The sequence below is a fragment of the Amblyraja radiata genome, chromosome 11, assembly GCF_010909765.2.
Source record: "Amblyraja radiata isolate CabotCenter1 chromosome 11, sAmbRad1.1.pri, whole genome shotgun sequence".
Lineage (NCBI taxonomy): Eukaryota > Metazoa > Chordata > Chondrichthyes > Rajiformes > Rajidae > Amblyraja > Amblyraja radiata.
The window spans coordinates 32,703,171-32,729,926 of NC_045966.1; the positions used below are offsets into that span (position 1 = coordinate 32,703,171).

General features: G+C 39.9%; 1 protein-coding gene across 4 annotated transcripts in view; it reads left to right on the top strand.

The window, feature by feature from the left end:
• slu7 (SLU7 homolog, splicing factor) overlaps positions 1 to 26,539 on the top strand; it is a 49,826-nt gene extending 23,287 nt beyond the window's left edge. For 2 of the 4 annotated variants that reach the window (XM_033029647.1, XM_033029651.1), the window contains 10 exons: positions 3,652 to 3,696; positions 5,515 to 5,643; positions 6,818 to 6,915; positions 7,807 to 7,874; positions 7,966 to 8,105; positions 9,421 to 9,582; positions 11,497 to 11,601; positions 14,632 to 14,715; positions 20,854 to 20,964; positions 25,310 to 26,539. In XM_033029647.1, coding sequence (XP_032885538.1) covers positions 3,652 to 3,696; positions 5,515 to 5,643; positions 6,818 to 6,915; positions 7,807 to 7,874; positions 7,966 to 8,105; positions 9,421 to 9,582; positions 11,497 to 11,601; positions 14,632 to 14,715; positions 20,854 to 20,964; positions 25,310 to 25,489 — 1,122 coding nt within the window. In that variant the 3' untranslated portion in view covers positions 25,490 to 26,539. The remainder of the gene's footprint in view (positions 1 to 3,651; positions 3,697 to 5,514; positions 5,644 to 6,817; positions 6,916 to 7,806; positions 7,875 to 7,965; positions 8,106 to 9,420; positions 9,583 to 11,496; positions 11,602 to 14,631; positions 14,716 to 20,853; positions 20,965 to 25,309) is intronic. The other 2 variants (XM_033029648.1, XM_033029650.1) reach the window with 1 other exon arrangement.
• Positions 26,540 to 26,756: the final 217 nt, after the last annotated feature.

Below are 26,756 nucleotides of genomic sequence, written 5' to 3' on the forward strand. Positions count from 1 at the left end.
ATAGGTGCAGGAGTAGGCCATTCGGCCCTTCGAGCCTGCACCGCCATTCAATATGATCATGGCTGATCATCCAATTCAGTATCCTGTACCTGCCTTCTCTCCATACCCCCTGATCCCTTTAGCCACAAGGGCCACATCTAACTCCCTCTTAAATATAGCCAATGAACTGGCCTCAACTACCTTCTGTGGCAGAGAATTCCACAGATTCACCACTCTCTGTGTGAAAAATGTTTTCCCCATCTCAGTCCTAAAAGATTCCCCCTTTATCCTTAAACTGTGACCCCTTGTTCTGGACGTCCCCAACATCGGGAACAAACTTCCCGCCTGTCCAACCCCTTAAGAATTTTGTAAGTTTCTATAAGAACCCCCCTCAATCTTCTAAATTCTAGCGAGTACAAGCCGAGTCTATCGAGTCTATGAAAGACTTTTAACTCCATAGTTGGTGTGGCAGAATGTGTTTTTATTCATAGAGCTGATACCAATGTCAGGAAAAGGGACTATTGAATTGGGATAGGCTTTGCTTCCATCGAGCTGGGACCAATATTTTAGAGGATCGTAAAACTAGGGCTGTAGTTTTGGTGAGGGAAAATTTAGAAAGGAAAGTATCCACGCTGTGTCTCTAAACTAAACTAAGCTAGATTTCCTCTTACCTTGAATTCTATAAGGCACTACCCAGTGTCCTGAATTCCACTGCAAATAAATCCAGCATATCCAATCTCCATTCCAGGCAATATCCTGGTTAAGCTCCTCCGCATTCTCTCAATTGTCTCCACATCCTTCCTGTAGTGTGGTGACCAGAACTATATAATACTCTAATTGCAGTCTTTGTATGAAGATCATAGTCTTTGTATGAAGATTAGAGGCACAAATAGGAACAATTTAAAATCTATTGCAGAAATGTAGAAAAGAGGCCAAAGTTGGGAATTAAATATTTTGGGGGATTGAACTTGCAGCAAAGGTAGGCAGAGAGTAGAAAAGGAGTAAGGGATGCCCTGATATTAAAGGCAGTTGAGATGGAGAATCTTAGTTTGGTTTGGGTGGAGGTAAGAAAAGGCAAGGGGTAGAAAACACCATCAAGATCATATTTTGGCCTGAAAACTGGTGTGATAATGAACGGTGCCATATAAATCAGTGCATTAAAGATGTATGTAACAAGAAGAATACAATAATTATGGGAACTTCATGTTGCATGTTTGAATGTTTCTACACCTCCAAAAGATCACCCCTCCTCCTACGCTCCAAGGAATATAGTCCCAGCTTGCTCAACCTCTCCCTATGGCTCAGGCCATCGTCCTGGCAACATCTCTGCGCCCTTTCCAGCTTGACAATAGCTTTCCTGTAACATGGTGTCCAAAACTAAACACAGTACTCTAAATGTGGCCGCACCAACGTCTTGTATAACTGCAACATTACCTCACAACTCCTATACTCAAGTTAAGGTTGAGTTAAAGATAATATTAAAGACATGGCACTCGGAAAGTTGTTAGATTTTTGAGTCATCCACTTTGTAGAAATTGCCCTGTTGCTGTCATAACATATATGTATATGAAGTGTATATATCTTAATAATTAATTTATTAGCAACCAGCAATCTTCCCCTCTCAGCACTTCGCAGGGACCGTTCACTTCGTGCCTCCCAGGTCCTTTCATCTCTTCCTTTCCCACTGTTTTGGGGCACAGGCAGTCTTTCCAATAAAGCAGTCAATCACTTGCTCTTCTTCCAATCTGGTGTACTATGGTCAGTGTTCACAATGTGGTCTCCTGTAGTTTGGAGAATCTAAAGGCATATTTGGTTGTTGCTCTGTGCAACGATTGAGTTCAGTTTGCAGGGGTAACCTGGAGCTATCTGTTTCCTGCTACTTGAATTCCCCATCGCAATCCCCCTCAGACCTATCAGTGGCCTCCTGTAGTGTTTTAGTGAGGCACTACACAGTTAACGTTTTCTGTCAAAGCAGATTGCAACATTCTGGATTCGCTATTGAATTCCACAACTTTGGATAATTTGATTTCTTGGTCCATGCCAGTCATCCATTTATAATATCAATTCCACTATCTCTTCCCCATTTTGCTTTGTTTTCCAGTCTGAGAGTGGGACACACCCACCTTGACCTGTTGGTCCTGTTCTCCTACTCTGTATTTCACAACTCCCTCGTTCTTTTGTCTCGGTTCTTACCCTCATTGACCTGGTTTTACTCGCTGAGACACCCCCCCCCCCCACTGCTCAGTCCCCTCCCTGCAGCTTTACAAGCTTCTTTTGTATCCTTTTTTATGTTCTGACAAAGGGTCCCCCTACTGAAACATCTACTATGTTTCTCTCCCCATAGGCGGGGCTGGACATGCTGAGTATTTACAACATATTCTCTGTATCGTATTCTTCTTATTCCTTCATAAGGTGATTATAAAAATAAAGAGGAATTACTAGATCAGCAGAACAAACTGCTGAAATAATTCGGTGGGTCAAGCCAGCATCTGTGATACAAGGGAATGGTTGGCATTTCAGGTGGCGAGAGATCCTGTGCCAGGACTTGACGGGAATTTTTTTAATGTTTCTAACTGTGCCAGACTTGTTTCAGAGCTTGAATTTACTTTTAATATTCTTAAAGTGAACCAACTTTCGAACTTGCTCAGCAATCATTTATTAACTGCACGTAAGAGGGAACTTTTGACTCCGAAGAAATAATTAGCCTCTGACTACTGTCTTAGTGCTTAGTAGAATGTAATGCTCATTAATTACTTCCACTGCCTTGGCTTCCTTCAAACATGTGTATCTGCACATGTAATTCTTTTGTAATCAGGCTCCAGCCCTTTTTCATGAAACTTCAAACAACTAAAAGCAAAACTTGTGTAGTAATATTCAGTATTAGAAAAAGTGAAGAAAATGAAGTGGCTTATTTTTAGTTAATTAATCCCATTATTCTTTGATGATGAGCCATCTATTTGTCGTCTTCCTCGTTATTTGCTTTTTAATTGTATAATTGGGCTTCCACTGGTTGTAAGTTTTTCCGCCTACGTAACACATACAAGTGCATAGGATCATATGCACCCTAAAAGCTTTTCGATGATTGTTATTAATTCGGAACACAAATCCCAAAGGAGGCCAAATATAGAACTACAGATGCTGGAAGTACTTGACACTTTTAACTATGGCAGTTAAGCATTTATTTCGAATAAATATTTCTAAATAAATATACTTTCACAAAAAATATACTCAGTAAGCCTCACAGCATTGATGAAGTGAAAAATGCAGCAGGTCAATGATCTTTCATCAAAACTGAGCTTTTATTGTTTGCTTGGTGTATGTATTATTATTATTTATTATTAAATCGTTCAAAACATTAGCGACGCAGTGGTGTTGGTTTCCGACGGCTCTTCGATTCAGTATGATTTCACATGGTATGTACACCATGTGAAATGTCACTACTGACAAAGTGCCTGTGTGACCAACTGGAAAGCATTTTTTAGTTTAAAAAACATTAATGACCATAGCAACATTTCAACAAGCAGTATATGTAGTTTGTATTGCCCATGGAATAAACAAGAAATTTACTACTGTTAATATAAAATTGCCCCATAGTATGTTTATACATCTCTATTTACTGTTGTGCTTTTCAGTGTAATTGTGCTGTGTAGTTGATCTCTATTTTTATTACAGCAGAATTCTGCAAGATCTCAGTGGGGAGAAGACCATAATTCAGGAGTATGTATTTTAATTAAATGAAAAATTCCCATATAAATCTTTCACATCCATTTCAAGGATATCTGTGAAGGGTTTCTGTTTGGAGTTAATGTTGGATACAGTTTCAATTTTCCCACCTTCTTTACTATCCATTCTTGATTTGTGTTTTAGTCTTGTTTCACAGGGGCAAGGAGGTGGTGGTCATTTTTCTAACGGGTGCTTTCACGCTATGGAGAACTAAGAAATGGATCAGTTAGGCCCCAATGCGGTCCTCACTTAGTATTCCCCGAGTCATTGGATATCTATCAGGAGAATAAGCTGCGTCCCTCCTGCAGACAACTCATTAAAGCATTCCTACTTCTATAGGCTCAGATTTGAAATTATCTATGCTAAATGTCAGTATTTTGCTTTTTTTGCAATGATTTGAAACAAGTTGAAACAAGTTTATTCATGGATAACCCCTTGAGATGGACAGTCATCTCGTTTTCGAGGGGGTCCAACATAGAACATACAGCACAAGACATAACATAAATAGAGGCTCTCATTGACCCACCTACCCACACACCAATCCCAAAACCCCTCCATCCCCACTTGTTATAGTTTATAACAATTGTTAATTGGCTTTACATATCCAATAATAATAATAGTTATGTGTTACAGCATAATGTTGATGCATAGTACCATATACCACCTATCATACATCGTATGTTAATGCATACTATCAACATTATTACATGATATATTATTTCATGATATTGTGACATAATACAATATAAGACCTTGTTACACTATGCAATACAATAATACATAAGTGTAATGGCCATGCATATACAATAGTTATGCCAAATGATCACACACAGAGCAAGCTAGATAAAGCTCGAAGACTCTAATACTAGAAACAGGTACATGGTTTTATAAGGAAGGGTAAAAGTGTATTTTTAAATAGACGAAATGAGCTAATAGTTCTTATGGTACTAGGCAGAGTGTTCCAGTCAGGAGGAGCTTTGAATTTAAATGCACGTCTCCCAATTTCTTTGTTAGTTCTTGGAATGAAAAAGAAGGGTTGCTGAATATGTCTTAGTGAATATGAGGGTGTGTATGGTAATAGGTCTTGTTTTAAATAAGAAGGGTAATTGAGATGGATGCATTTAAAGGTGAACTGGAACCAGTGGTAGCATCTTCGAGCGTGGGGGGATAACCAGTTTAGAGTTTCGTACATAGAACAGTGGTGAGTTATATATGGACACCTTAAAATAAATCTGCAAAGACTATTATAAACTACATTGAGGGGTTGAAGATGTGTATCAAATGTATTCTGATAGACAATATCAGCATAATCCAGTGTTGGTAGTAGTAGTTGAGAGACAATTATTTTTCTCATCTGAAAGGTGAAACAATTTATATGGCGGTAAAGAACAGCTAGATTACAGCTGAGTTTTTTAGTAATCGTCTCACTATGCTGCGTAAATGAAAGCGTTGGGTCGAGCCAAACACCAAGATATTTGAAGTTCTAATGGTGATCCTTCATTAAATGATATAGTCAGATCTACAGAATTACCAAGGCCTTGTCTATTTGAGAATAATATACATATAATAATACCAGTTAGATAAAAACAAAGGGGAACAATTTTATACTTAATTGCCAAATTAATCAATATACTTATTCAAAGTCACATTTTTCATGTATGATCCATTTTACCAATGATAGAGAAAATTTGTCAAGGACATTTCTAACATAAACAACATTTTATGATATTGATAATATGGGTGACTTTGCTGAAATTTGTTGTTTTTGATTGTTGTCTTGCATATCATTGAACTTTGTAATTGTTATTTCAGGATAAGGACAATAGTGAAGATGAGGATGAAGATAAGTATGCTGATGATGTTGATATGCCTGGACAGAACTTCGACTCTAAAAGAAGAATTACAGTTAGAAATCTCCGCATTCGAGAGGACATTGCAAAAGTATGAATATACAGCACTTATGTTTAGGTTTCAGCTAAGCTTTACTGAATGGTACCACTTACAGTTACTGAGGCCTCAAATGAAATGGCTGCAACTTGTTTATGCTTCCAGGGTACAGACATAGGCCTTTTCATTACTTCACGATAAATTTGATGTTCACTTTGCATGGGCTTGAGATCTTTTTACTATCTTATTAATTTGATAATGCACCAGCCCAGAACTGTTTTCATAAATTTCCACCTGTTTGTTTTATTTGGCCCACTTGTAAAACAAATGTTGGCTTGCATACCATAGCAACCTGACTTGCAATGTGTCTTCTGGCTTAAGCAACCGATATCTTTCCAACTTGCCTTCAGTGGATACACAAGTTGTCCAAAATTGTATTTGTATCCCAGTAGTATTTTAAAGTATTGAATTATTTAAAGTAAAGACCCTCCTAATCATTCCAACCAATTCTTGAAAGCCATTGGTAATTTCAAATTTCTTTGACTTCATTACTATGTAATTGAAAATAAAATCGCTGCATTACATCTTAAGATTTTTTTAATTCTTTACATTTTCTGTTCTGTAAAGAAAATTGTCACCATGTGCTAAACAGCACATTTCATATTTTGAGTACTAGAAATGTTAGCCCAGGGCAACCTATTATCAGCATCTCTCCAGTCCGATACTGTTGATCAAGTGGTTATTGCCTTATAAGTAGCTTCAAAACCTTCCATACAGGTTGCAATCAGACAAAACCAATAGAGTTTCATCTGGCACTCCATGTTTACACTTTGGAATCAGAAGGATGGGTTTTTCCTTTTATATTTTCATTTTGCTTACTATCTCCAGAATTGAGAGACACTTACCAATCAACAAATTATTGCCACTCGAAGCGAGACCAGTGATCTAAACTATTCCAGATCAGTTGAACATGAGACCTTGATTGACCAGCACCACACAAAAATAGCAGTCTTGAATGAGGAATTGGGACACCTTAAGAAAATTATATTTATTCCATCAATGCTGAAATTTGGTGGGTTGTAGTGCCAGAAAAAACTTCTGCAAAATATATAAATAAAGTGATTCTTTATACTGTATGTTTCAATTTTGCAGTACAAAATAAGAATAGTTAATTTAAATTTAATTGTTTCTTCACTTGTCATTTTTTTTTTAAATTTCTGTATCTTAGTATCTGAGAAACCTGGATCCAAATTCAGCATACTATGATCCGAAAACGAGAGCCATGAGGGAGAATCCTTATTCCAATACAGGGAGAAATACAGATGAGTAAGCTATTCGTGATGAATATCTATTTGAATAATTACCACAGCTGAATCAGGAGCTATTTCTATCTACGTTAATTCTTTTTAGCTGGACCTGATACAATGTATCGTGCCGAGGTAACAACTACCAGGGAGCAGTTTCAAACAAAGAGGACAGCAGGATTGATCAGGAGAGGGAAAATAGAGTTTGAGAGAAGTTTGCAGAGAGCATGAAACCTCACAGTAAATGCTTCTGTGGAGATGTGAAAAGAAAAGGATTTGTGAATGCAAATGTATGTCCCTTGTAAACCGAAAATGTACGATTTATAATGGGCAACAAAGAAATGGCAGACCAGTTTCATGTTATGGTTCTGTCTTCACACAGAATAATATAAATAACTTCCCAGAAAAGTTGGGGAACATGGTGTAGTGACAGAGAGGCACAAAATGAAATAAGTATTTGTGGCGGAAATGGTTTTGGGAAGATTGAAAGCATTATAAACTGATGAATTCTCAATGTATGATGGTCTTCATCCCAAAATATTCAAGGAAGTAACGCAAGAAAATAGATTCTTTAGATTCCGTGCTAGATATTAAGACATAATGCCAGACTTAATCCCCATGTTTCTTCCAGCTTTCTTCCCCCTCCGCTCCACTAAAATCAGTCTGAAGAGGGATCCTGACTGGCAATGGAGGAAATTTGACAGTGTCTTTAGACCAATTTAGATTTTAAACAAAGATAGTAGCGAAGAATAACTTATTTATTTTCAATGCAACAGCGATTACACTTCAAAAATATTTAATGGGACGTGTAAGTTTTGGTATGTGCTTCATATTGTGCAAATATTTTATTGCACATAATACCATGTTGCTAGGACATTATCCATTATTATTCTCTTGCATCTTTTTATTCTAGAGTTGGCTATGCAGGAGATAACTTTGTGCGTTACACTGGCGACACAGTCAGAATGGCACAGACACAATGTAAGTCATCTAATACTTGGATTTGAAATATTTCATGATTTTTGATTTCATTTTGTAAGTTGCCACCACTGTGTGTTTTGTTTCCTAATAGTGTTTGCTTGGGAGGCTTATGAGAAAGGTTCAGAGGTTCATCTCCAAGCTGACCCTACGAAGCTTGAAGTCCTTCATCAGTCCTTCAAAGTTAAGAAAGAAGAATTTGAGAAACAACAGAAAGGAAGCATATTGGAGAAGGTAAAATAAAATGGATTACAGTAAACCCATTGTTTTAACGGACCCCTTTATAACAGAAATCGATTTTTGCGGACGGATCCCCAACTCGCAGCGCCTCCCAGGCAGCTTGGAGCGCAAGCTTCGGAGGCCTTCCGCCAGCCTTTCTTCACCCACAACGGAATCCCACCACGAGCCACATCTTCCCATCTCCACCCCTTTCTACAGAGACCATTCCCTCCACAACTCCCTGGTCAACTCGTCCCTTCCCACCAAAACCACCCTCTCCCCAGGCACTTTCCCCTGCAGCAGGAGATGCAACACCTGACCCTATACCTCCCACCTCAACTCTGCCCAAGGACCCCGGCATTTGGTGTCGATCTTTGCTTTAAACCAGCATCTGCAGTTCCTTCATACACATGATAATACCTTACTTGGTTATAACGGACAATCGGCAAAAACGGACATCATTCTCCACCGTATGGTCTGTTATAATGAGGGTTCACTGTATATTGCTTTGCTGAAGTTGTATCTTCAACATCTAAGCTGCGCAACATTTCTTTTTCCAATTTTACTGTAAATTTCAGTGAAGTGCCAAATCTGAAGAACTTTCATTTGATTATCAGCCTGATGTTGCTTGAAATGGGTTTCTTTTTCCGGCGTCTCTTGAGACAATGAGGGTAATGATTGAATATGAATGTAGATGTTAATCTTGTAGTCTGGTAGTGTGTGTGACTGCTATAGTTGTGGTATTAAATTAATACTATAAATACAATCAGAAAACAATGTTCTTTGTCCTTTTCTATGGGTCTTGTACAAAATCAAATATAGAAGCAAATTATGCTAAAATAATCATTGTTTCAATGAATGGCACAGTGGTGCAACTATAGAGCTGCTGCCTCCCAGAGACTCGGACCAGATCCTGACTACGGGTGCTGTCTACAGAATTTGTACGTTCTCCATGTGACTGTGGGTTTCCTTCCACATTCCAAAGACATGTATAAATTGCCCCTAGTATGCAGTATGTGAAGGTTACCTTGCGTAGAACTAGTGTACGGGTGATTGATGGTTGGCCTGGACTTGGTAGGCCGACGGACCTGTTTCCACGCTGCATCTCAAAGCTCTGGCCCAAACCCATTGTTTTTCTCCAAGAAGGTAGATTCGGAATTTGGTAAACATGTTCATCCTGCAGTTTATTTTGTTTAAAGGATTGTGAATACCATGGAAATAACTACATGGTGATCTGATCAATTTTTATAAACTGCATGGGGATCATCTCCCTTGTAGTAATTTAGAAACTGTTTTTAAATTGTAAACACTTCTCATCCTGTCATTACAGTATGGAGGCCAGGAGCACCTGAATGTCCCGCCACGGGAGTTGCTGCTAGCTCAGACGGAGGATTATGTGGAATATTCAAGACATGGCGCTGTCTTAAAGGGTCAAGAGAAAGCAGTTATAAAGTCCAAATATGAGGAGGATGTCCTGATCAGTAACCACATAGTAAGTAATTGAGGCTTGATGTTAGAACTGCTTTTACTTTGATCTTTAAAAGTGTTTGATAATCTTTTATGGTCAGAATTTCATTTTTTGATCAGATGATTTAATGATTTTTCTTTTAAACAAAGCATCCAGCAGCCCTCTGCTCCTCCTACTCCCCATTTTCTGATTTTCCCTCTCCATATTGGACCATTTTCCTCATATCATCAACCCTTGCCGTGTTGTTTGTCTTCTGTTTGCTAGAAACATATTCCTATGAATTCTGCACTTAATAAATAATATAATAATTAAGACAACTTTACAATCAATATGAAAAAATAACATGGCTAATTAAGGTAATTCTGAGTGTATTTTATTGGTAAAATTGACTTAAATACGTCAAGGTTCAATAAACATTAATGCGATAACTGTCCAGACAAGTTGTTTTCAATAGTTGGTGGAGGTATTAATGTTGAGTGAGTGTCCTTGTTCATTGAATAATATCAGGGAATAAAATGATGGACTAAAAATGAAAGTGGAATGTGATGGGGATTGGTTAAGATTTTTGAACTCAATGTCAAGAATAGTGGAGATAAAATCAATTGTGCTTAGAGAGAAATAGAAAGGCACATAATGGTAAATAATTTGCTGGATTACAGGGAATAGAACTGACCATTGCTCTACAGAGATCTGGAATGATCAGTGAACTGAATGAACTCCCTCTGTTCCAAACTGTTTCTGTGATTCTTTTGCACTAGAACATAGAAACATACAGCACAGAACCAGTCCCTTCGGCCACAATGTCTGTGCTAAACATGATGCCAAGATAAACTAGTATCGTGTAGAACAGATGAAATTGATGTTTCATCCAATTAGATTGGTGCAGTAACACTTCTGGATTCAATACTGCATTTAAGATGAAGCAAATCCATGACTTGATATCCCCGAGATTATGTCTAGTGGTCTTCTCTCTACTTTTTCCCACTTTTCCGTCCGTTTCACCACCACCTCCCGCATCACCATAGTATCACGAACAGACCACAACTATGTCTTGCCATCAGTTGAACTCCAAGCAAAAGTGACAACTTTGTAATGTTCTTATCAAGTGCAATAAGAGAGGTTGGTGTTTCACGACAATGTACTTTCTAACTTGGGTGGTTTCTTGGAAGCACTAATACCAGACTTCAATCCTTGAACTGATATCCAGACTTGAACCATGGTAAATGTTAATCAAAGTCAAAGTCAAAGTAGCCTTTATTGTTAATTCATGGAGTGTCATTTTGTAGTGGAGTGGGGTGAGCAGGAGGGTTTGAGATATAAATAATATCATCAACTAGAATGAAAAATATATTTTACACATTAGAGATATCAAATAAACATGCAAATACCTGAGAAGAAAAGGAAGAATAAACCTAATATGTGCAAATTACTCAAAATGACAATTATGGTAGTTAGAGGTGAAAGGGACAGTGGCACAGACTTTGAGTGGCAAATACAACAAAACCTTATAGTGTACATTACAAAAGTGTACATTACTCTGTGAAACCTCTTGAAATTTTTCCATGAGCATAGTTTAATATAGATATTCCAAAATTGATCTGTCATTGGTTCAGTCCTATTTGGTTGACATGGATCTCTTTGCATCATTTTTCACAACAATCAGAAATGACATCAATTGAGATGAATCACTGATCTTTACAAATAGATCTACTATAAAATATCTTGAAAATCTTACTATTTGATGCGTGAGGTGGAAGGTTATTAAATTTTGAGCCAAACCATAAATGCTGCTTAGAAAAGAGCCAATCCTAATGAAAATGTCTAATGTTTTGCACGAGCACTAATTACTTCAAGTACATATGTCCAAAAATAAATTATTTTTAAAATTGTATTGATTGGATGTTCATTTTCGTGTAATATTTTTCTCACTATTCACAGGCTGTATGGGGATCCTATTGGAAGGATGGGAAATGGGGATACAAATGCTGCCACGCATTTATGAAAACTTCCTATTGTACTGGCGAAGCTGGGAAGCAGATTGCTGTAAGTACTACAGTACCTCAGGACAGCCTGTTATGTTATAAACTGCCTGACAAAGAAGCAAAAATGTTTTGTACTTTTAATTTGTGTTTTCATGAATATCGTATGATATTTACTCCACCTTGTACTGAAATTGAACAACAATATTCAAGTTTTGATTTATAATATTAGTCATAGCCAAAAGTTTTCCAACAGATGGTGGGGAATAATGACATGGGACACTGAAAAGTCTTTTTTTTAATAAAATGGGGATATCAAAGAACCTTGGAACATAATGTTGCTGTTATGCACTCGAGCTTTTATGTACTATAATCAGTTCAATGTTGGTTAAGAGAGACAGTGTTAATAACACAATTAGACCTATTATTCTCTCCTGGAAGGTGTTTTTAACTGAATTAGTTGTCAAGGTACATATACAACCACACTTCAGTTAGCTCTGACAGATGATCCCGAGAAGATCGTACATCACAACGTAATCAATATTTGCATTATTCTTGCAACCTGCAGTTGATTTGCGTGGTCAGTTAAGATTTTGTAGGTAGGATTGGTGGTGTTCATGCTGTCGTAAAGACGAGGAAACCATTCTGTTTGATCTCTTTGAGGTGGTCATCGCCAGCCACTTTAGTCTACTAAAGCCCTCGGTTTGACAGAAACCTGTTTTCAGGCTGTTTGATACACCCCACATGATAATAAATAGTTGAGCACATTGATCACAACAAAAGCTCCAACAACAATCTGGTTGTAACCATGAAGTCTTGTAACAGCATGTTTCTTATTAAACTGCTCTATTACTGAATTGTTCGAATACATTATTGAAATATACCCAGTGAAGCACAAAATTTCCCAGATTTGCCAAAAATGTAGGACACGTCCAATCGTACAATTATCACTATGACACTCACTATCAGCCTATTTTTGGTCATCAGTAAAATGTTTCAAGGTACATTCAACGGTCCAGTGTTGAGCCACTTGCAAGCCAATAATCTACTTACTGACATACAAAATGGTTAACATTGACTGACGAGGAGAAAGTTACTGTTCTTTAGACTTTATAGATACAACGTGGAAATAGGCTCTTTGGCCCACCTAGTCTGCTCCGACCAACGATCCCAACTATACACCAGCATCATCCTGCACATGGGGACAATTTTATGTTTTTTACCGAAGCCATTTAACCTACAAACTTGTACATCTTCAGGATGTGGGAGGGAACCAGAGCTCCCGCAGGAAACTCACGTGGTCACTGGCAGAACATACAAACTCTGTACAGACAGCAACCGTAGTCAGAATCGAACCCGGGTCTCTGGCATGTAAGGCAGCAGCTCTGCCATTGTGCCATCCTTCTTGAATCGTCATTTGACTGAAGATTAAGCATCGAGGATCCCTAGACAAAGAATCTAAGAAAACATACCTGTAATTATTCTTCAGTTGTGACTACATGGAATCACACCTGGCACAAAATAAAATGGGTGTTTTTTGCAGAGCGATTACCTCAAACCCAGAACTTGCATTTCTTGTGGCAGTGACATAACCCAACCATTTTCAGCTGCCATTCTTAGTGCAATTTGCTGCTGATTAAAAGATGCCCATCTGCACCTGCAACTCAATAAACTAATTGCTATCTAGATGCTGCAAAACATAGACAGTATTCAGGTTAACAATTAACATTTGTATCCCATATTGACTAGTCAGTGACCATCTCTGGAACAGTAGTTAACAATCTTCCGTTGTCTTTCAATAGCATTCCTGTTGTTCAATCTTACTGGGATTATCAACATCCCAGGAATTTAATTGATCTAGCCCAGTAGGTAATGTGATTACACAAATAGCTCAGAGAGAGTGCTTGATTTTCCTAGGCTAATCTGCTAGCAGGGCACAAGAATTTGATGTAATATATTGAGCTTCCTACCAAAAGCTTGAGACCATCCAAGTCAGAGCAGGTGGCTTAACTGGAACCAACTTCAAACACTCACTCAATTTATCAAAACTTGTTTGGGTTTTGTTCACAGTGCTTCTAAAACTGGTTTCCTCCCACATTCCAAAAACGTACAGGTCTGTAGGTTAATTGGCTTGCTATAAATGTAAATAGTCCCTAGTGTGTGTAGGGTAGTATTAATATGCGGGGATCGCTGGTTGCCGTGGACTCGATGGGCCGAAGGGCCTATTTCCGCGCTCTATCTCTAAACTAAACTAGTGACTTCTACTTCCGGAAGGATAGTTGATGCACGGGAACCTCCAAACCTGCAACTTGTTCTTTTGATGTACCATCTTGACCTTTAACAGTTTATCACTGATCCATAGCACCGTGAGGCTGCATCGGTACGGTGCATCAAAAGGTAATAGGGAGAGGACGATAAATAGATCATCGATATGCCAGTGACACCCACATCATATTAGTGAATTTAAAAAACTTCTGCACCTGGATCAACCAGCAGAGGGCATGCTTCTGCTTTAACAAAGCTATTGGGAATGAAGTTGTACTGATAGCCTCTATATTATAATGGTTTGCATTGACTGAATGTGCCCTCCAGAGTTAACATATCACTACCAAAAATTCACTCTCATGGAATCTGTCAATTTTTATTTATTTTCAGCGTGCATTTCTTGACACGTGCATAGGTTATGTGAGTTTGCATTACAGAAAATTGCGAATATGAATGGTTTTCTGGAACTCATCCCTTTCCTGTACGATGCATTGCCTGTATTTAATGAATAACCCACGTGTGATTAGAGTGAAGGATGATTACATGATAAAGCAAGTAGCTGAAGTAAACTGAAGAAGTTTCTGCGTGAAGGTAGAAATCCAAAAATGCATACCGAAATAGCAAAACTGGCATTCTCCTAAATTAAAAACTATAATTTTATTTCTACTTGCATCAAAGAATCTTCGCATGAAGTATCAATCTAATTTTACATTTATTTAATTTTGATGGACTGCTTTGTCGTTCCAGCAACATCCATTTTAACAATAGACATATTTTGAATGGAATAACGTAATGCTAAATTGTACTGTTCTTTATTTTCTCATTGTAGGAAGACGATGATTCCAGTTATCTACCTGAAATTCCAGATTCTAACCAGGAGGCATTTGAGAGTATACCAAAAACTTTAGTTGAGGCAAGTATCATTTGTGTTCCAATGTGTACATTTCGAGTGGGGGTGCTGTCGAGTATGGCTGCCCTGCCCGCAGCTGTTCGTCTTTTCAACCTTTTTAAAAAAAAATTGTGTGTTTTTGTCTTTGAGGTCTTCTAGTCTTTTTATGTGGGGGGTGGGGGGGGAGATGGGGGAAACTTTTTTCTCAGTCCCTACCCGGTCCCTCCGAGCCGTATCTTCGCCCTCCTCCTCGCGGCCTACCAACGGGACTGGAGTGGCGTTTCCTGCCGGAACTGGCCAGAATTTCAGCTTCGGCGGTGGCGCAGCGCTGAAGCACCATTGCAGAGCGGGCGATGCCTTACCCGGGTCGCCGTGTGGTAAGCTCCGGAGTGCTGTGACCGCCGACTCCAACATCGCGGCGCTGACTTTTAAACACCGCGGAGCCTGGGATCACTTGCCGAGATCGCCAGTGTTGGAGCTCCGACCAGTGCGGCCTGTGGACTACGGGAGCCGCGGTCTCTGGTAGGGAGCGGCCATTCCAGACACTCCAAGCCGCTGAGAGTGTTCTTCCGACGCCGGCGCTCCATCATCCGGCGAGAGGGCCTGCAACATCGGGCCACCGTCGTGGCGACTGCGGAGGCCTCAATAGGCCCGACCATGGGTGAACAAGAGGAAGAGGACTGGACTTTACTGCCTTCACTCACAGTGGGAACCATTGTGGGGGGATGTTTTTATGTTTAATGTTAAATTCTTTAATGATGTGTTTTATTTTTATTGGTGTGCTGCAATGGCAACTCAAATTTCACTACACCAATTGGTGTTCGTGACAATAAATGTCCGTTGTCCTTTGTCCTTTGTCCAAACATAATAAACATTTTAACAGCATTTGAAACTTTTTAATTAAGCAATGACTTAGAAATGTCAGTTCCTGAATTGCTGATTTGAAAATCTGTGAAAGCTTGATTGCAACTTCTGTTGTAGAACACAAAGTGTTGGAGTAACTCAGTGGGTCAGGCAGCATCTCTGCAGAACATGGATAGTTGTTGCTTTGGGTCGGGATCCTTCTTCAGATTGATTGTAGTGGGGGGGGGGGTGCAGGGGGGTGCTGGACAAGGTGGTGGTGATGGTGCTGGACAAGGCCTGGCAAGTAATAGATGAATAGAAGTGAGACGAGATTTTTACTGGCAGGTGTGTAGACATAGACCAGAGATGAAAAGGAGACCAAAGGGTGATTAAAGGTGACATAAAGAAGTTATGAAGACAAATGAGAGGCATGAAATATGGAGGCGGAGGGAAGGATATAAATGGAAGGGACGTGTGGGGGGGGTGGGGGGGGGGGGGGGGTTGAAGGGGGGGGGTGTGGATGGGAGATTGGGATAGTGGGAGAAATAGGTGCCCATCGCCTGCAACCAAGATTGACTGGCAATTAATCCTAAAAGGGTTGACGGTGGATATGCAATGGAAGACATTTAAAGACTGCATGGATGAAGTACAAAAATTGTTCATCCCAGTTTGGCAAAAGAATAAATCAGGGAAGGTAGTACATCCGTGGATAACAAGGGAAATCAGGGATAGTATCAAAGCGAAGGATGATGCGTACAAATTAGCCAGAAAGAGCAGCATACCGGAGGACTGGGAGAAATTCAGAGACCAGCAGAGGAGGACAAAGGGCTTAATTAGGAAAGGAAAAATAGATTATGAAAGAAAACTGGCAGGGAACATAAAAACTGACTGCAAAAGTTTTTATAGATATGTGAAAAGAAAGAGATTAGTTAAAACAAATGTAGGTCCCTTGCAGTCAGAAACAGGTGAGGTGATCATGGGGAACAAGGATATGGCGGACCAATTGAATAACTACTTTGGTTCCGTCTTCACTAAGGAAGACATAAATAATCTGCCGGAAATAGCAGGGGACTGCGGGTCAAAGGAGTTGGAGGAATTGAGTGAAATCCAGGTTAGCCGGGAAGTGGTGTTGGGTAAATTGAATGGATTAAAGGCCGATAAATCCCCAGCGCCAGATAGGCTGCATCCCAGAGTACTTAAGGAAGTAGCTCCAGAAATAGTGGATGCATTAGTAATAATCTTTCAAAACTCTTTAGATTCTGGAGTAGTTCCTGAGGATTGGCGGGTAGCAAACGTAACCCCACTTTTTAAGAAGGGAGGGAGAGAGAAAACGTGGAATTACAGACCCGTTAGTCTAACATCGGTAGTGGGGAAACTGCTAGAGTCAGTTATTAAAGATGGGATAGCAGCACATTTGGAAAGTGGTGAAATCATTGGACAAAGTCAGCATGGATTTACAAAAGGTAAATCATGTCTGACGAATCTTATAGAATTTTTCGAGGATGTAACTAGTAGCGTGGATAGGGGAGAACCAGTGGATGTGGTGTATCTGGACTTCCAGAAGGCTTTCGACAAGGTCCCACATAAGAGATTAGTATACAAACTTAAAGCACACGGCATTGGGGGTTCAGTATTGATGTGGATAGAGAACTGGCTGGCAAACAGGAAGCAAAGAGTAGGAGTCCTTCTTTCTTTCCCCACCCCCTATCAGTCTGAAGAAGGGTTTCGGCCCGAAACGTCGCCTATTTCCTTCGCTCCATAGATGGGGTCCTTCTTTCTTTCCCCACCCCCTATCAGTCTGAAGAAGGGTTTCGGCCCGAAACGTCGCCTATTTCCTTCGCTCCATAGATGCTGCTGCACCCGCTGAGTTCCCCCAGCAATTTTGTGTACCTTCGATATTCCAGCATCTGCAGTTCCCTTTTGAACAAAGAGTAGGAGTAAATGGGTCCTTTTCACAATGGCAGGCAGTGACTAGTGGGGTACCGCAAGGCTCAGTGCTGGGACCCCAGCTATTTACAATATATATTAATGATCTGGATGAGGGAATTGAAGGCAATATCTCCAAGTTTGCGGATGACACCAAGCTGGGGGGCAGTGTTAGCTGTGAGGAGGATGCTAGGAGACTGCAAGGTGACTTGGATAGGCTGGGTGAGTGGGCAAATGTTTGGCAGATGCAGTATAATGTGGATAAATGTGAGGTTATCCATTTTGGTGGCAAAAACAGGAAAGCAGACTATTATCTAAATGGTGGCCGACTAGGAAAAGGGGAGGCAGCGAGACCTGGGTGTCATGGTACACCAGTCATTGAAAGTAGGCATGCAGGTGCAGCAGGCAGTGAAGAAAGCGAATGTTATGTTAGCTTTCATAGCAAAAGGATTTGAGTAGAGGAGCAGGGAGGTTCTACTGCAGTTGTACAGGGTCTTGGTGAGACCACACCTGGAGTATTGCGTACAGTTTTGGTCTCCAAATCTGAGGAAGGACATTATTGCCATAGAGGGAGTGCAGAGAAGGTTCACCAGACTGATTCCTGGGATGTCAGGACTGTCTTATGAAGAAAGACTGGATAGACTTGGTTTATACTCTCTAGAATTTAGGAGATTGAGAGGGGATCTTATAGAAACTTATAAAATTCTTAAGGGGTTGGACAGGCTAGATGCAGGAAGATTGCTCCCGATGTTGGGGAAGTCCAGGACAAGGGGTCACAGCTTAAGGATAAGGGGGAAATCCTTTAAAACCGAGATGAGAAGAACTTTTTTCACACAGAGAGTGGTGAATCTCTGGAACTCTCTGCCACAGAGGGTAGTCGAGGCCAGTTCATTGGCTATATTTAAGAGGGAGTTAGATGTGGCCCTTGAGGCTAAGGGGATCAGAGGGTATGGAGAGAAGGCAGGTACGGGATACTGAGTTGGATGATCAGCCATGATCATATTGAATGGCGGTGCAGGCTCGAAGGGCCGAATGGCCTACTCCTGCACCTAATTTCTATGTTTCTATGTAACCTCTCGATGACTTTGAAAATAAGGAGGCCATGGACATTGAGATGTGTTGACAAGTATTGTATACCTGCGCTAAATCAGCTAATTAGCATTTAATCAGCTGACATATGCTAATTAGTTCATGGTGGATCAATTTCTGATTAAAGCTCGTCAATCTAGTTATATAAGACAGACGCAAATGCTGGAATCTTGAGCAAATCACAGTGCTAAGAATAACTCAATGAATCTGACAACATCTCTGGAGAGAATGGGTCCCCCTTTCGTTCTTGGTGGCACTGGTCTCCCTTCTCGTTCTCAATGGACCACCTTGCTCTTGATGGTCCCCCTGCGCTCTTGGCGGTCGACCTCGGTGGGGTGAAGGGGTGATGAAAACCCAAGGCTGCCGTCAGACCCAGGCTCTGAGGAGGGCAGAGGAGGATCTGGTGAGGCCGCATTGGGAGGATTGTATCAGTTTTGGTCACCCTGCTATAAGAAAGATGCCATTAAGCTGCAAATGGTGCAGAGTAGATGTATGAGGATATTGCTAAGACTCAAAGATCTGAGCTATAGGAAAAGGTTGGGCAGGCTTGGACTTTATTCCCTGAGCACAGGAGGCTAAAGGGTGATGTTATAGGGGTGTATAAAAGTATGAGGGGAATAGATAAGTCCACATAATCTTTTTCCAAGAGTAGGAGAATCAATAACTAGAGGGAATATGTTTACGATGAGAGGGGAAAGATAATAAGAACCTGAGGGGCAACTTTTTACACAGTGAGTAGTGGGTATATGGAATGAGCTACCTAAGAAAGTGGTTGAGGCTGGTGCAATAACAAAATTTAAAAGACATTTAGGCAGGTACATGGATAGAAAAGATTTGGAGGAATATGGGCCAAATGTGGATAAATGGGTGTATATTGGGTTTCTAAATATCTAGCGTAGATGGAGTATTTTGGTTGACATGGACAAGTTGGGCTGAAGAGCCTGTTTTTCTGCTTGTATAGGTGTACGTCTGGAAAATACATTTGGCGCCATAATACTGAGTTAGATCTTGACCAATGCAAAATGTGTCTGTTCTAGATTGCCGTTCTTAATAGTGCAGATTTAATTATTGATTTCTGTACACATCAGTTATATTGCTACCACACCATGTGAGAATGGTGTGAAGAAATGTTCTGCCAAATTAGAAACAGTTTTATTGCAGAAAAGCAGGATTATGATTATCTTTGTATACAGATATAAATTCTGTATAGGTATTCTTTTGTCTAATGAAATTAGTGTTTATTTATTTGAATGTAACTTGTTTGGCTATACATGTGATATTAATATGGATGGATAATTGATATCCAATATGAGGCTGAGCAAATGATTAAAGGTCAATACAGTGATTGCCACCTGAAGAGGAAAGTGGATCACTTTGATAAAGTTCAGCTGCTGTGGACTAGGAACTGACGAAAAGACAAACTGGAACAACTAATGTTATTACTACTAATTCATAATTGAAGTACATGGATCTAAGGATTATATGTCAACAAGTAAAACAATATAATTCCATTGAGAGGTTGCAGAATTGCAGCATTTGTAATGGAAATGTATTGGTTCTGATCTTTAAGAAACTCTCAGATGGAGAATTGTAAGGGCTTCAAAGGTTACTGGGAGAAGGCAGAAGAACGGGGTTATGAAGTAAAAATGGATCAGCCATAATCGAATGGCAGAGCAAACTTGATGGGCCGAATGACCTAATTCTGCTTTATGTCTAATGGTCTTATGCAAGGTGTAATGTTGCATGGATAGCCTTGTGGAGTGATCCAAGTTATTGATCTGCCTCACCCGCTGAGTTTCTCCAGCATTTTTTTTATCCCACATCAGTCTGAAGAAGGGTCTCGACCCGAAACGTCGCCTGTTTCCTTCACTCCATAAATGCTGCCTCACCCGCTACGTTTCTTCAGCATTTTTGTCTACCTAAGTTATTGATCTAGCACACAAAAATGCTGGAGAAGCTCAGCGGGTGCAGCAGCATCTATGGAGCGATCTAGCATTTTGGTCTATGACAAGTTAATAAACTGGCTTGTAATAATAATTTGTGTCAAAATATTAGGGCAGGGAGATCCAGAGCTTCCCAACCATAGATTATTTTTCTACCTGGAGTGCTGGGGTTGCAAGAATGGGTGTATGAGGTCTGGAACACTGTTGTTAAAATAATTTAGTGACCGGCACCCAAGCTTACGAAATACTTTGTACTAATTAGGGGTGGACAATAAATACAGTTCTGGCATCTGTAATTCCCACATCCTAGAAAATGAATAAATATAATTGTAACAGCAAAATGAATGTTTGTTGTTTACAGATACATAAAGAAAAGCTTAAAGCTGACAAGAAGAAGAAAAAGAAGCATAGGAAAAGTCATGGCTCAGAAAGTGAAGAGGAAGATGCAAAAAAGAAAGAAAAACTGAATAAGGTATGTTACACATTACTAACAAATTTACAATTAGAACCAGACATTGGCCACTCAGCCTTTCGTATCTGCTTTGCTGTTTAGTTTAGAGATAGCCTGGAAAAGGGCCCATCGGCCCCATGTCAGCGCCGACCAGCCATACACTATTTCCATCCTGCACACCAGGGACAAGTTAAAGAACTACAAACCTGCACGTCCTCGGAATATGGGGAAAAAACTGGAGAACCCAGGGAAAACCCACGCAGTCACAGGGAGAACGTGCAAACTCTGTACAGAGATCACCCGTAGCCAAACCTGCAAATCTGGCACTATAAGGCAGCAGCTCGACCACTGTGCTATCCTAGATTTAAGATGATCAAGGCTGATCTTATTATTGCCATCTGTCTGTAGTAACCTTTCTCATTAGAAATCTATCTACCCCTGTCTTGAAAATATTCAAAGGCTTTTCTGTCATCCTTTTAAACAGTTTTTGAAACTCACACAAAAAAAAATCTCGCCTCATCACCGTCTTAAATTGGTATTAGTTTATTGTTGTCATGTGTACCAATATCAAATGTAAGGCTTTGTGTGCGTGCTATCCAGTCCAATCAAACTATACACGAGTATAATCAAGCTATACATAGGTACAACATGTGCAAAGAAAATATTTCCGGTGTGCAGATTATTGTGTTATTTTTAATGTTGTTAGAAATCCTTACAGATTTACAATTGCAATAGCGATTTAAAAGAAAGGAACAATTGTAGTTGTTAATATTAGATCTTCTCCTGGGACCAACATGCTGAGTGCTGGGCAGGTGAGCTGAGGAATAGTCGATGGAATTTAATACAGAGAAATGTGAGGTGTTACATTTTGGAAAATCTAACATAGGCAGGACCTACACAATGAATGTTAGGGCTCCGGGAAGTGTTCTAGAGCAGAGGGATCCAGGAGTGCAGGCACATAGTTCATTGAAAGTGGTGTCACAGGTAGATAGGGTAGTCAAAAAGGCTTTTGGCACATTGGCCTTCATCAGTCAGTATTGAGTATAGAAGTTGGGAGGTCATGTTGCAGTTATATAAGATGTTGGTGAGGCTATTTAGGATGTTGTGTTCAGTGTGGTCACCATGTTATAGGAAAGATGTCGTCAAGCTGGAAAGGGTGCAAAGAAGATTTACGAGGATGTTGCCAGGATGTTTTCTCAGGCCAAGATAGACACAAAATGCTTGAGTAGCTCAGCTGGACAGGCAGCATTTCTGGGGGGAAGGAATACCAGCATCTGCAGTTCCTTCCTACACATTTTTTCTAAGGTTCTTCTATAACATCTTTAACAGCTTCTAATATTTTTAATGTTACTTTTTAGTGTAATAAATGAATTTCATATCCATAAATTATAGCATATAATCCTCCAACACTTTTGCTACTTCCAACGGGATCCCACTACTGGCCACATTTTCCCATCTCCACCCCTTTCGGCTTTCCGCAGAGACCGTTCCCTCTGCAACTCCCTGGTCAACTCTTCCCTTCCCACCTGAACTACCCCCTCCCAAGGTACTTTCCCCTGCAACACTCTTCCTTTACCTCCCCCCTCGTCACCATCCAAGGACCCCGACAGTCTATTCAGGTGAGGCAGAGGTTCACTTGTACCTCCTACAATTTCATCTACTGTATCCACTGTTCCAGGTGTCAACTTCTGTACATTAGCGAGACCAAGCGCAGGCTCGCCGATCGTTTCGGTGAACACCTCCGCTCAGTCCACCCTAACCTACCTGAACTCCTGGTTGCTCAGCACTTTAACTCCCCCTCCCATTTCCAATCTGACCTTCCTGTCCTGAGCCGCCTCCATTGTCAGAGTGAGGCCCAGCACAAATTGGAGAAACAGCACCTCATATTTCGCTTGGGTAGCTTACACCCCAGTGGTATGAACATTGACCTCTCTAAATTCAAGTAACCCTTGCGTTCCCCCTCTCTCCATCAACTTCCCCCTTCCCAGTTCTCCCACCAGTCTTACTGTCTCCGACTATATTCTATCTGTCCTGCCCACTCCCCTGACATCAGTCTGAAGTATTTCCTATCTGGAGACAAACCATTTTCTCATATAGTAGATTTTCAGGTAATAATTATTAGTGCTGACATAATTTTCAAAATGAATCTACAGATTTACAGTGTTAGAGCACCTGTCAGTATGCGGCAGTGAGGTGAAACAATATCAATTGAGTGTGTTTTACTGTCATGTGTCATGAAACGGCACGATGAGATGCTTACTTGCAGCAGCACAAAGGATATGTGAACATAGTACTGTACTTTGTAAACACCATAGTATACAGAAAATAATATATTAAAATAAATATATATATCAAAAATATATGAAAGCATATTTATGGTATATATTAAAAAAAATAAACAATTATCTACCAGTGTTATTAAGTACAGCTGTATTTTCAGATTAGCCATCAGATGTTTTAAATCAATGCAGAATGTTTTGCTGAATTTGGATTTGATTGCAATGGTATATTTTATTAATGAATAGTGCAAAGGAATTCCTTGACAGCACTAGGACTATACCTACCTGCAGCAGATGCTCCAGTGGGCAAGTTCCCAAACAAATCCACCTCCAACACGATCAGCAAGGCCCCATATTCCATGCAACTTTCTGGCTATAAATACCAAGCACCACCGACGGAAATGCTAGCAGATCATGTCCCCAGGCTTACTGGCTGTCAAAACTATTAGCACTTGATTGTTCTGGATACTTTTGAGATATAACAGCATTTGCAAGCTATTTGTGAATGAAACCTATTAAATATGTTAGTGTTTCTGAAAGAAATTAAAATACCCTAGAGAATTCTTGAAAACCTGCATTAGTTCGGCACGGACTTGTAGGGCAGAGATGGCCTGTTTCCGTGCTGTAATTGTTATATGGTTATGGTTATAGTTGACTTGATTAATTTTTTTAAATGTAAACTACCCGAGGCTCATTCACTCCTTTTTACTGAAATTCTGGTCATGTTAAAAAGTGCCAGATTTAGGGTCATGCAACCCAGAAATAGGCTCTTCGGCCCAACTTGTCCATGCTGACCAAGGTCCCTTCATTAAAAACTGCAGTATGGTGTTGCTTTGATGTGGGATTTTATAGTGTACTAGACCAGGGGGGGGGCCTGCGACGTTGCACACACACTAACCACCCCCCTCAATACACAGGGGGAGAGGGGGGTGAGAGGGAGGGGGGGAGGGCAGGGGTGAGGGGAAGAGAGGAAGGGGAGAGAGGGAGGAAGGGGAGGGGGAAAGGGAAGAGGGGGGGGGAGGGAGGGAAGAGGGGGAGCGGGGTCCCGTCCACTCAACGCGCGGTTGCCGGGGGGGGGGGGGGGTTGCATACGCACACACTAACCACCCCCCCTTGATAGATTAATATTATTCATTGGTCTCCTCTTACCCCATCCGCGCCGTATCTCGAGGGGCAGCGAGAGTGGGGCAGAGAAACAGATAGATGGGGAGAGGGACATGAGGGGAGAGGGGGGGGGGAGGGTGAGCATAGGCTCTTTGGCCTAACATGTCCATGCTCTGTATGGTGTTACTCTGATGTGGATTTTTCTCGTGTATTGTTGGAGTATATTTGAGAATTAAGGAATATCCACATTTATATTTGTATCCAAAGTTCCTGACAATTGCAGATTAAATGCCTTTTTGTTCCACTCAAAATTTGGGCAGTATGGTTTGTCAACAATGCAAAAATAGTTTACAATCATTACTTTTTAAATAGTGTAACTTTAAATCACAGTATCATTATTGCATCTTTGTCTATATTTTTAATTTAACTTTTGAAATTTTTACTTTCTGATCAGTCATCACATGTGTCTGTTCAATTCTAGATCGTATGAATGAGTTTGCGATATTTTTTTTTTTTTTTTTTTTTTTTTTAAATATTTTTTATTGGAGATAGGTACATAACCAAATTACATCATTACAGTCTTACATTTTTAAATTGATAATATTGTCAATTATTATTACATTGTCTCCAATACTTTTTGCCTTTTTTTTTTTTTTTAAACTAGATAGAACTAAAGAGATAGATGAAGTAAAGAAAGAAATAGATGAAGTAAAGTTTGCGATATTTTTAACCGTTTGACCTTTAAATTCCCCATAAAGGTGTTTATTGCTGAATATGGGAGCATCACGGAAATTGAAACATTTATTAAAAAACTAGCAATATATATTCAACCAAAATGCACATCCAATTTACATTCACATTCACATTATACGCCAACCCGGGATTGCAGTTTTCAGTTTTTGGTGCTTATTTTCAGGAGTCAAATGTTAAACTTTCAGGGTTAGTGATGTAGTGTAACGTTTTAAATTTTTTTCCTTGCTTAGGCCCTGGTAGCTGAAGAGGCTCGTTTGAAGCATGTTGAACTTCTGTTGCAAATAGATGAACGTAAACGTGGGTACAACAGCATGTATGAAACAAAAGAGCCCACAGAAGAAGAAATGGAAGCATATAGAATGAAACGCCAGAGGCCTGAAGATCCCATGGCTTCTTTCCTTGGGCAATAATAAATAGTTTTTCAGTCTCAAATTAATTTCAATGTCTTGAGTGTCTGTGCAACAAAAGTTTAACTAAACTTTGAATACATTTTGTATTTTTTGTTAAGGTGAAAATCTCCCAATTAATTTCTTGTTTTAACATGTTCTCCGCTATGAAATAGCAGATATAATTTTCCACAAAGAATGAATGCAATTTATTGTTGGTGCAATGTTCATATTATCTTACCTTACACCATTTCTATTTTTAATGCTTAAATTCCAACTGAATACAAATTTGTGTTGTATTCCTTCTTGTTGCAAAATAACAGGCTTTTTTCTAATTTATTATGGCCCAGCATTTGTATGGAATAAGATTAATGATTGAATCATCTTAAATTCTTGACAATGCATTGGATCTGCTTTCTTCATTTCAGACCACAGCTGAAAAACGATGTACAAAATTGTTCAGAACTTAAATTGTAAGGTCTGCTCATTAATTTTTCAGCATCACTGGAACATTAATGTTTGCACGAACAGTTTTTTCCATTGCCAATTAAGTCACTAATAATAATTAACAAGATAAATAGGCAATCCAGAAGGAGAAAGGGTTGCATAATGAAATAATAACTATCAGCCAAAATGGCAAGCATTCTTCAGTAGCTGCCTTGCTAAGTAGGTAATTGTACATTTGAAAGGGGGTCTTGTATGTTTCAGTTGCGACAAAATAGTTCCTCTTGTTTCTATGCCTATGCAACCATTACCCCACCCTTCAGTACACGCATTTCATCCGACGTCCAAATATCCCCAGTTAACTAAGAAACTGGTTAACAGTATGATCTTACTAATTGTATTGACTGGATATCTTGACGTAATTAAGTACACAGTGTCCATTGAGATTGTATGTTGTGAGATTGTATATATTTTTTAAAGTGCTAACTTGTTTGCTTTTTATTGTTTAGAAAACAAAGATTTAAGATTGTGATTTATCTTATTCTTAACCTATTTCCATTCTTTCTCACTGCAATAAAATTGCCATTGATGTGGATGGGCTCCCCATTCTGCAATAGGCTGGTCAGGCAAGTGTTCAGTGTGCAGAATCTGCTTGACTCTGGCTGGAGTTCACTGGCAGCACAACCAGCAAACTTGTGCCTTCCATATAGGTAGACAGACTAGTTCCTGATGGGCCGCGGCTGTGGACCAAGAACGTGGCAGGACGCCTTTATTGAGGCGCCGCAGCCTCTATGCCTCCTGGATCACCGCGTAGAAGCCTGGGTCAGGGCCTAGCGGGTCAGAGTCC